General features: G+C 34.6%; 1 protein-coding gene across 1 annotated transcript in view; it reads right to left on the minus strand.

Moving 5' to 3' along the window:
• NSUN7 (NOP2/Sun RNA methyltransferase family member 7) overlaps window positions 1-12393 on the minus strand; it is a 37860-nt gene that overhangs the window by 23346 nt on the left and 2121 nt on the right. The window contains exons 3-4 of the mRNA XM_031435556.2: window positions 6584-6642; window positions 6073-6203 (exon numbers count right to left, since the gene is read on the minus strand). Coding sequence (XP_031291416.1) covers window positions 6073-6203; window positions 6584-6642 — 190 coding nt within the window. The remainder of the gene's footprint in view (window positions 1-6072; window positions 6204-6583; window positions 6643-12393) is intronic.

The raw sequence follows: 12393 nt of genomic DNA on the forward strand, positions 1-12393 counted from the left end.
TGAAAAGATGCTCAACATCGCTAATCATCAGGGAAACACAAATCAAAACCACAATGAGATATTACCTCACATCTGTCAAATGGCTATCATCAAAAAGAATACAAATAATAAATGTTGGCAAGGATATGGAGGAAAGGGAGCCTCCTACACTGTTGGTGAGAATGTAAATTGGTGCAGCCCCTGTGGAAAATAGTATGGAGATTCCTCAAAAAACTAAAAATGGAACCACGATGTGATCCAGGGATTACACTCCTGGGTAACATTAAAAACAAAAACAAAAAAACACTCATTCAAAAAGATACATGCACCTCAATGTTCACAGTAGCATTACTTATAACTGCCAAGATATGGAAGCAACCTAAGTGTCTATCAACAGATGAACGGATAAAGTTGTGGTATATATATATGTATGCTATACACACACACACACACACACACACACACACAATGGAATACTACTCAGCCATAGAAAAGAATTAATATCTTGCAATTGCAACAACATGGATGGACCTGGAGGGTATTATGCTAAGTGAGATAAGTCAGACAGAAAGGCAAATACTGTATGATATCACTTATATGTGGAATCTAAAAACTACAACGTGGCGGGGATACAGCTCAAGTGGTAGAGGGCATGCTTAGCATGCATGAGGTCCTGGGTTAAACCTTCAATACCTCCATTAAAAATAATAATAATAAATAAATAGACCTTATTACCTACTTCCCCCAAAAAACTTAAAAAAAATACAACAAATGAATGAATATAATAAAAAAATAGGAACAGACTCACAGATTTAAAGAACAAACTAGTGGTTACCGGGGGTAGAGGGAATGGGGAGGAGCAATACAAGGGTAGGGGATTAAGAAGTGCAGACTATTACAACAGCATAAAATAAGCTACAAGGATGTATTGTACAATGCAAGAAATACAGCCAATATTTTATAATAACTATAAATGGAGTAAAACCTTTAAAAATTGTGAATCACTACATTGTACATCTGTAACTTATGTAATACTGTATTGTACATCAAGTTCAACTTAAAAATAGCAAATGAAAAATAAATTTTTAAAAATTAATTATATAATACATTAATGCACATCAAAGAATAACTAATAGAAAGTGGGTGAGTTACTTTTCTATATTACGCACTGAGATGTTTCTGAGAACAGACTATTTTTGATTAATCAATCCTTTCAAGTACCTACATAGTTTGAATTTACCATAACAAATGCTATTGATTGAATTATTGAATCATTAAATGAGTTATAAAGCCAGAAAATATTTATGTTGTGTATAGGCAAGGAGTACAGGGAGAAATAATTTTCTAAATCCCAGATTACAAACATTTTGGACTATAGATTTTAATACAATTTAATCATACAAAAAGTAATGTAAAGTATATAGAGAGTTATAAAGATTTTTATGTAAACATACAATATCAGATTGAGGACAAAGACCAAATCCAAATGCAATTAGGATAACAAGACACTTTACTTCTGTAAATTAAATACCCTATGATTACTAAAAGAACTTCTTCCATAGCTGTAAGACAGACTGCAATGATGAAAATGAAGCAAAAATAGCCTTTCCCAACATCCTTGATCAAGAAGTCCATCTCCTGCTACCATGTGAATGTTATGACACAGAGTTGCTTAATTATCTCTTTCAACCATACAGCCAGAGCTTTCTTTCTATATGTTCAATTGTAGTTATATGACTCCTAAGCTTAAATCTTAAATGAACCCATTAGCTACAGGCCAGAATCTAAATTCTTTATCATGATACACAAGGATATTGATAATTTAACCTGAACCAACTCTCCCTTCCTCAGTTCCCCCATCACTCTCACCCATAAATCTATCTCTAATCACACACTGAGCTATTTGCCACTCCTGCTAACATGCCACATCCACTCTCCTCTCTCTGTACTTTGGTTTTCCTCTGTCTCTCCAGCTAGTATGGTTTGAATTCTGCAATCAGATTACCTGGGTTCAAATTCTGATTCCACTAATTAGTAGCTATGTAATTTTACATAAGTTATTTAGTTCCTCTAAGCTGTAGGAACCAGGAATTAGTACCTAATTTACAGAAAGACTGTGAAGATATTTTTGAAAATGTATTCAAAGTTAAGCTATACAAGAAATGGTAATAATTAATATGCTTATTCTTTTCCTACTAACCAAGTACTGTGATAAGACCTGGGCTATAAAGATTAAAAGATGGCTTCTTCCCTTAAGTAATTTATAATTTGGTCATAAAACAGACATATAAACAAACAATTATAGCTCAACATGATGAATGTTATAAGATACATAAAGAAGAGAGTAAATGTATTGGAAGAAGAAGATTCAACCCAAAGAAACTTCTGAGAGAAGGAGAAACATGAACTATTAAAAGAGGAACGAGAATTTTCTAGACCACAAGAGGAGAGAAGACAGACAGAGGACAGAGCACTATAAATGGAGATGTTAAACAGCAAAGCATATTTACAGAGCACAGGGTGGTAAGAAGTCCAGGGCTCAAATCACAAAATATCTCTATTTATATATCATGCATAGGAAGTGAGATTTTTTTTTCTGCAGGAAATGGAAGATCGTTCAAGGATAGAGAAATATTAATTAATATATGAACAAATATTTGCATTCTTCCAATATTCCAGGCACTGTTTTAGGTTCCAGAAACAAAGAGGTTAGCAAGTTAGATGCTGTTCTGGACATCAAAAAGTATAAAGTCTGGTAGGAGGAGACAAACCAATTATTTTAAAATGTCCTAAGTACTAATGACAAGGGAAGGTAAAATGCTATGTTGGCACAAGGGAGGGGCACTGCTATGGGAGTTAAGGTAAGTTTCCCAGGAGTTACATTTAAGCCAAGCCATAAAGGTAGAAACGGGAGTTAGCCAGGAGTAAGGGAAAGATGTAAGAAGAGCTGTCCAGCGTTCCAAGTAGAAGGAGAATCATATATGAAAGTATCTGCCAATTCTGAAATATGTGCCTGAGAAGCTGAGAAGTATGCAGAGCTCACAACAATTTATGAGACAAGGGGAACAAAAAGGGAAATCTGGGGCATGCCAAATTTATGGCAGGGGGGCTCCAATAAAGTTCCCAGGCTTTGGACTAGGTAACCAAAAGACAACCCCAGTAAAGTAGAAAGCAAACTGGTCTTTGTGAGGACTGAAGCCCAGCTTCCAATCATCAATCCCTGATTAGACCAGGTCACCCGGGCTTGTTAGTGCCACAGGTGCAGCTCCTGCCTGCCAGTAGTAATGTATATGCTGTTTCTAAAGGAAGATAACATCCTGCAAATGTCCCAAGAAACTTTATATCTATAAATAATGGCAAAAAAAACCACATTATTCTCAATGTTTCCAGTTATAGTAGAAACCTACTGGTTTATATTCTAAGCATCATTTCCTTTCTGGGAATAGACTCCCCCTCTTCTGAAAAATGTTCCTTTTCCTCCCTCTGTTTATCTAACTTCCTTGGGAAGTGTCCCTAACTTTAATTATGGGGAATGAGAGATTTGGGAAAGACAAGAAAAAGGATATATCCAAGCAAATAGGATTTATCCCCAAAATCCATGGTTGGTTTAACATTCATAAGTCATTCAATGTAAATTACCTTACCACATTATTAGAATAAAGAAGAAAAAAATGATCATTTCAGAGGATTATTCCAAAACTCTGATCTCTGTTTTCTTAACTTAGCAAGACTACAATTTTCCTCTTCCTGCAATGCAGTTGGAAATTATCTCTAGGTGTAAAGCAGAACTATTCCAGGGCTTACCTCATTTGTTTTCATTCACTCAAGGATCAAGTTTCAGTGCTGCTTCTTGCCTAATGTCCAAAATTTTTGCCTAATATATTTCGTCCAGTTTTCTGATTGTTTACAGAAAGAAGGTAAGTCTGATCCAAGATACTCTCTCATGACCATATAATTACATTTTAAAAATATCACTCTATCTGCCATGTGGAACAGATGTGGGAAAGTAAGAGTTATAGGCAGGGAAATCAATGAGGAAGCTATAGCAGTGGTCCAAGTGACAGATTACAGTGGCTTGGATTTGCACAGTAGTAGTGAGAATGGAAACAAGTAGACACATTCAGCATGTTTTCCAATTGGAGTTACAGGACTTGATGTATTAGGTACGGTATGGGGACCAGGGAGGCTAGGAAAGAAGAATCAAAAATGAAACCTAGGTAGCTGGTGGTGCCTTAATTATAATGTGGAAGACTTTAGGGTGAATAGTTTTGGATGGTTTGGGAGGATGGACTACCAAGTTTTTCCTCTCTTGCTTCCTCTCTAGTCTTTCACTGCCCATTCGCTATTTTGCCTTACCAAAGCCCAACAAACTATTTGGCAGAATCAGATTCTTGGGCTAGTGTGAGGCATGGGGAGTGAGAAAGGAAGAGCTATGGAGTCCTTTTATTTAACCTAATCATAAAGTATTGAGTTCTTAAAAACCTTGCATATGTCAGAATGATAGTAAGTGTCATCTTGGGTTACATCGTTGAAGTCATGAACAAATGGAGAAGAAGATACCAGCTGGTGTATAGAGTGAGAAAACACAAGGAACTCTGGTAGAGACAACAACAACAAAGATCAAATACAATTTTCATTAGGAGAAAATCATTCTCACTCAATTTCTTGCTAAATAATTACTTTTTCTATTACCTCTTAAAATTAGTCTTTATCCCCTTTATCCCCTCAGAGAAACATAATAAAGTATACTTCAAGCTTACAATGACTCTACTTCCCTGGAGACAACAGTGCCCAGTCCCAAGCCCCAGCACATCTACAGAGGTTGGCTTCCGACATTCTGAGTTCAGAATTCCACTCTATTGGCTACAGGAGATTGGCCCAAGAGAATGTACCTGATCCATATGGAGTCAATCAAATTCCCAGGGGGTTAGAACTGCGGTACAGAGATAACAAAATAAGTTAGTCTAAGTGATGGAACTAACATACAATTTTAACAAGTAAGCTCAGGAAATGGGGTACAACAGTAGGGCTTTCTCCATGCAGACTAGAAAAGCAGAGAAGGCAGATCTGCAGAGAAAAAGAGAATGAAGCAGATACTAAGAAAGAAGCAGAATGAAAAAGATAAACAAAGAAGCAGAGATAGTCCTGACATCTTTCCATTTCCTGATTTCATCCTCTTCTGGAGTCTTTATGTTGCATGAGACATCCCAGTATCTTTACAGGGACATTTTCCATTTTCGCTCAGGCTAACTGAAGATAGCTTCTGCTATTTGAAAGCTAAGACTCTTGATTAAAACCCTCTGGTGTTATCTTTAAACATGTATTTTCTCAGCATTATTTCTTAAACATGGATTTTCTCAGTGTCATCTTTATTTAAGTATACTGTGCTACTATTCTCTGCAATTCAATCACTAAACACACACATTTTTCATATAGCATATTATAAATTGAGTATAGTATGAATTGGATATAACACAACTCATTAATTTGGGAATAAGATCTACATTATATGAACCTCTATTGGTTTGGGTAGAGGAAAAACTATTGCATTGACAAAAATGTAACCAGCTATGTGTAGGCGGTGACATGGTGTCTATCATGGGGAAAGGGAAAAATCTGGGGAATCAGGAACCTTAGGGCAGTAACATCTTCTGGTTCCTCTGGCCTCCTGAGCCATGGCCTTTACTTGCCATATTTCCTACCCACCTTGCTAGCATTCTCAGCTAAAAATCTGCTGTTGATGAAACCACAGACTGGTCTTTTTTACTTGGTTAAAGCCCTGTGGCTTTCCTGGCTGTTTCAAGTAAAGTGTAATTTATATATGTAATAAATATTATTGGGAATTTTTCAAGATTTTCCAAATACTTACAAGTTGGATCTTGCAATTCAAGCTTTCAAAAACAACTTGATTTTAAGCAGAATATTTAGCCTGTTCAAGACTATTTGTGAAGGCACTCAAGAAACTTACAAGCTTTTATATCTTTACTCTATAAAATTTTAACACTTATCTACACATTATATTGCATACAAATTCATCAATAAAAATACCAATAACAATTGCACAGAAAACATCCTTTTCACCTTTACCATTACCTGTTAAGAAGGTTCTCTACTTCTAAAACTTCCGCTATGGACTCTTCATTATCAGAAAGGAGACGACCTTGAAATTTTCTATCTTGGAAATCATACAGCATCACAATGATAAGACTGTTCAAATGATCTGGCTACCAAAGGGAAACACAAATAAAGAAAGGTATACAAACAATATCTAATAGCAATATTTTCCATTCCATTATTTTTCATAAAAGAGCAGGAATATGACTATTTTTAATGCCTATTTGAAATGGGAGACAGAAAAGGACTTCAAAATAGAAAAAAATTTAGTGAAAAAAAATAAACGTTTCAAAAAAAATAATTGGGGGGATGTTTTTCAAAATGAAAGGAGTAGGTTCTATGTTAGAAACCTCAGAGTAGGAAAAAGTTAAGGATTTATTTTGAAGAGGACTCAGCATTAAGCAAACTAGTTATTTAAATCTGAAGGCTTTTTAATACTTTCTAAATAACAACCATGAGACAGCTAATTATATGAAAGTTGTTTACTTACTATTGTGGTACTTGGGAAGATATAGCTGTCTATTAATATACTTTCTAAAATATCTTGATCTGTAAGACAAGGAAAATGTCTGTTATTGAAAATATCAAAGCTGAAATGGAATCAAAATACACTTCAGACAATAGCATAAAATACTTAAACCACCAAACATACAGAGAAAAAGTTATACCTATCCTTCTCAAACTATTCCAAAAAACTGAAGAGAAGAAAACACTCCCAAATTCATTCTCTGAAGCCACCCTCACCCTGATACCAAAAACAAAGACACTACCAAGAAGGAAAATTACAGGCCAATACCTTTGATAAATACAGATGCAAAAATCCTTAACAAAATACCAGCAGAACAAATCCAACAATACATAAAAAGATCATACAGAATGATCATGTTGAATTCATTTCCAGGGTTGCAAGGATGGTTCAACATATACAAATCAGTGTGATACACCGCATCAACAAAAGGCCAAAAAACACATGATCATCTCAATAGATGCAGAAAAAGCATTTGACAAAATTCAACATTTACGAAAAAACTCTCACCAAAGTAGGTATAGAAAGAACACATACCAACATAATAAAAGCTATTTATGACAAGCCCACAGCCAACATAATATTCAATGGTGAAAGGCAGAAAGCCCTCTCACTTAAATTCAGGAACATGACAAGGATACTTACTCTCACCACTTCTATTCAACAGAATATTGGAAGTCCTAGTCACAACAATCAGATGAGAAAAAGAAATAAAAGGTATCCAAACTGGAGGAAAAGAGGTAAAATTGTCATATTTGCAGATGACATGATATGCTATATAGAGAGCCCTAAAGTCTTCACACAAGAACTATTAGAATTAACAAATGAATTCAGCAAGGTAGTAAGATACAAGATTAATAAACACAAATCTGTTGCATTACTTTATACTAGCAATGAAATATCAGAAAGGGAAAAATAAAAAAGCAATCCTGTTTAAAATTTCATCAAAAAATAAAATACCTAGGAATACATTTAACCAAGGAGGTGAAAAATCTATATAATGAAAACTATAAAACATTGATAAAGGAAACTGAAGATGATTCAAAAAAATGGAATCCTGGATTAGAAAAATTAATACTATAAAAACGGCCATACTACACAAAGCAATCTATGGATTTAAAGCAATCCCTACCAAAATATCCATGATATTTTTCCCAAAACTAGAACAAATAATCCTGAAGTTTTCATGGAACCACAAAGGAGCCAAAATTGCCAAAGCAATCCTAAGGAAAAAGAACAAAGCTGAAAGCATAACCCTTCTAGACTTTAGACTATACTGTAAAATTACAGTAATCAAAAGTGTGGTATTGGCACAAAAACAGATATATAAATCAACAGAACAGAATAGAAAGCCTATTAATAAACCCAAGCAAATATGGTCAATTAATCTATGACAAAGGAAGCAAGACTATACAATGGAGAAAGGACAGTCTCTTCAATAACTGGGAAAACTGGACAGCTACATGTAAAAGAATGAAATTAGAATATTCCCTAGCACTGTTTACAAAAACAAACTCAAAATGGATTAAAAACCTAACTATAAGACATGACACCATAAAACTCCTAGAAGAGAACACAGGCAAAATATTCTTAGACATAAATCGTAGTGTTATTTTCTTAGATCAGTCTCCCAAGGCAAAAGAAATAAAAGCAAAAATAAAGAAATGAGACCTAACCAAACTTATTAAAAGGTTTTGCACAGCAAAGGAAACCATCAGCAAAACAAAAAGACGATCTATGGAATGGGAGAAAACATTTGCAAATGATGCAACAGACAAGGGATTAATATTTAATTATACAAACAGTTTATACAACTCAATATCAAAAAAAAAAAAAACCTAACCAAAAAAAGGGCATAAGATCTAAATACACATTTCTCCAAAGAAGACATATAAAATAGCCAACAGGTACACAAAAAGATGCTCAACATTGCTAATTATTAGACAAACGCAAATTGAAACCACAATGAGGTATCACCTCACACCAGTCAGAATGGCTGTCCTCAAAAAGTCCACAAATGATAAGGGCTGGAGAGGGTGTGGAGAAAAGGGAATCCTCCTACACTGTTGGTGGGAATGTAAATTGGTATAGCCACTATGGAAAATAGTTGGAAATTCCTTAAAAAACCAAAAACAGACTTACCATATGATCCAGCAATCCTACTCCGGGGTGTATATCCGGAAAAGACAGAAACTCTCATTTGAAAGATACATGCACTCCAGTGTCACAGAAGCACTATTTATAGCCAAGACATGGAAACAACCCAAGTGCCCATCAACAGACAACTGACTTAAGAAGATATTTTAAATATATATATACACACATACACACAATGAAATATTACTCAGCCATAAAAAAGAATGAAATACTGCCATTTGCAGCAACATGGATGGACACAGAGAATATTATATTTAGTGAAACTACACAAAGACAGACAAATACTATATGATATCACTTATATATGGACTCTAAAAAAATAATACAAATGAATCTATATACAAAACAGAAACAGACTCACAGACAGAAAACAAACTTATGGTTATCAAAGGGAAGAAGAGAGAGGCAAATCAGGAATATGGGATTAACAGATACAAACTTCCACATATGAAACAGATAAGCAACAAGGATTTACTGTATAGCACAGGAATTATATTCAATATCTTGTCATAACCTATTATGGAATGTAATCCAAAAAAAATAACTGAATCACTTTGCTGAACACTTGAAACTAATACAATATTGTAAATCAACCATACTTCAATTAAAAAAAAATGCCAAGGCCCTCTTATAAATATAGGTACATGGTGTTTTTTTTAATCTGTGGCAAGAGGGAAACTTGACAACATTATTTTAAGTCTTTCCAGGAAAACTAGTAAGAATGGCACCAACATTTTTGAAAGAATATTTGTGAGAAGTAGGTAACAGGCCAGAGAACCAGGCATTACCAAAACAATGTGAAGAAAAAAAAAAAAACAATGTGGAACCACAAAAAAACTAGAATTAGGGTTGCTATTCTACCACACTTTCAACTAGATGAAATACTTTTTATCCTTCTTCCTGCTTGGTTCCACAGGTACTTCATATAATCTCTTCTTGAGCTTCTCTCAACTTTTCCTTCTGCAAAATGAGGATCTTCCATCTAAAGGACTTGTGTATCAAATGACATAAATAGTTTTGTGAATTACAAAGAGCTGTGCAAATATAAGCTATTACTCTCATTCAAGAGAATTGCTTTAACCACCTAGGTGATAGCTAGAGCTTAAGAGGTTATTGATTTGGATCATTTTCCTGATGAATCACTGTGGAATCAAGGATTAACTAAGCAGGCCTGGTAGCCAAACCCTGCCCATTGCAAAGAAATGTTTGGCCCTTGACAGGCTGCTGGGAGAGAACTTCTAAGCCCTTGGAATACCTTGCTAATCAAACTACCTTTGTTTACCTGGGGCCTTGGGCCACACAATATAAGCTTGACTTCTAGATTGAGTAAGGTCATCCATGAGGGTGCTCCTTGCCTATATGACTAACACCCCCAATAAAAATCCTGGACAAGGCCTGGGTAAGCTTTTCAAGTTGGCAGTATTTCATTCATGTCACACATTGTTGCTGGGAAAATTAAGCACTGTCCATAAGCCTCCATTGGGAAAGAGCAACAGGAAGCTTGTACTTGTTCTCTCCTGGACCTATGCACCTTTTTGTGGGTGCTAATCTTAATCTTTATCCATTCATTGCAATAAACTGTAACCATGAGTATAACAGCTTTGCTGAGTTCTACGAATTCTCCTAGTGAATCACTGAACCTAAGGGTGGTCTTGGGGACCCCTGACTACAATGACTAATTCCCAAAGCCATAACCAGACCATAATTAAGCATTTACTAGGTTTTTCACTGACAGGTTACACGATTATGAAATGACCAGGAGATTTCATCAATTACTGTTAACATCTAGTGGTTGGAGAAAGAATTAAGCCAGAAATAAGATCAACAATTTCAGGAACATAAATTTCCTCAATTTTTTTCTTAATGTGTTGTTCAGTTTATTTTTTAAGAAAACATTTCACCAGTTTTTTCTGTTTTAGCTATCCAGAGATTCTTTGAAAATATAAATCAGTTGCTAGTACTCTACTTCTCTGACAGAAGTCAAACTAATAGAAATAGGTTGCTCTTCATTACCTTCCTTAACAGGAAATTGACCTTTCGGTTATTTAGTAAAGTGGGACTAGTGGTTGCCATTTCAAAAAAAACATTACACTGAGCCCTTTAAACCTTTAAAAGGTTAATCAAATAAACATACTCTCTGCTTCGAAAGACCTCATACACAAAGTACATCAACAAAGGAGCAAATAATAAAACTGCAAAACATAAAACACAACCAAACAAATACACTTAACATTTGTAAAATTAAGAGATTTTCTCTTTTTTTTCCTTCTCTTTGTACTTCCTCAAAAAGATATAGTAATACGATCTAATTATTTGTTCATAAATTCACCAATAAAAGAGACCATTACCCAAGCTCTTTTTAGTTTGCGCATTAACCTTTTCAGCCTTACTGCTCCTATAAAACCTTAGAGAAGAAATCCTGAGTTTTCTTTCCTGAACCATGATTCCCTGAACCTATACTATATAAGCCAGATATGAGTTTATAAAATATTACATGTGAAAGTATTGATAGAACATTGATAATACAAAAGATAAAAGTGAAATGCATAAGAGCCTCCATTAGTTTAAAGCAAAATATCAGGCTCTTAATTATCTTGGAAACCCACTACATTTAGAAATTCTGGTTTTATTACAGTTGAAAACTCAGAAATTATTCAGACGATAATTTAAAGCAAGATATTATTGTTGTTAAGAAGAAAGCAGTATGTGTACCAAGTAAACAACCAAAGCCATCTCATCTTAGAATCTGAACTTATAAAAATAAACATTTCAAGGAAAAGCAGGTTTATAAAGGCCTATGACAGTAATTTATCTAAATGGGATTTTCTGTGTCATTAAAAAGATGTCAAGACCCTTCCATAAAACAGAAAGATTGAGAGAAAAAGATAATCTTCTATACACACCACTATAGCATGACCATCTAGTTAATGTACTAATTGTCGAAAGAACAATTGCAGACTTTTATTATTGACTTCTAAAGGTAAGATTCAATATTCTATCAGGAAAAAACTGTCTATAATAGTTTTGGCATTAACATTAAATATCAAGTAATCAACACAGATGCCCAGTTGCACTTCATTGTTGCAAGGAGAAAATGTTAAAATGTTCTTTTGACTCATGATTTAAAGTTTAACGCTTTGGTTGGTCTTTAAAACTCCATTTTAAAAAGGAGGTTGAAGGAAGAGATGAAATAGAATCTAGATGATTAAACTGGAAAGGGGAAAAATGGGTCAGACAGACTTAAAAAGAAAAAAAAAATCACAAGCAGAAAACAAAGAAATGAAACCCAGAGGGAAGTTGCCTCTTAACATTGTACGACTTTTCTCTATGGTGACAAATTCCTGGCTTCAGAGTTGAGCTACGTCATCTCTGCAGACAACCAAAAACATGCATTCATATCTAAGTAATTAATGTTACATTTTAATTCAACTAAACAATTGTTAACTGCTTCTGTGCAAGAATGTACAAGGCCCAGAAAGTACTAATACTCAGGAAATACATGCAAATTGTGCTGCCCTTTCAAGGTGTCTCTTTAGGAAGCTCATCATTTCAGCCATGCTGCTAATACTTCAAACACTTCTGAAACTTCTTTTGGAACAATACTCAGTCAGTATACA

The sequence above is a fragment of the Camelus dromedarius genome, chromosome 1, assembly GCF_036321535.1.
Source record: "Camelus dromedarius isolate mCamDro1 chromosome 1, mCamDro1.pat, whole genome shotgun sequence".
Taxonomy (NCBI): Eukaryota; Metazoa; Chordata; class Mammalia; order Artiodactyla; family Camelidae; genus Camelus; species Camelus dromedarius.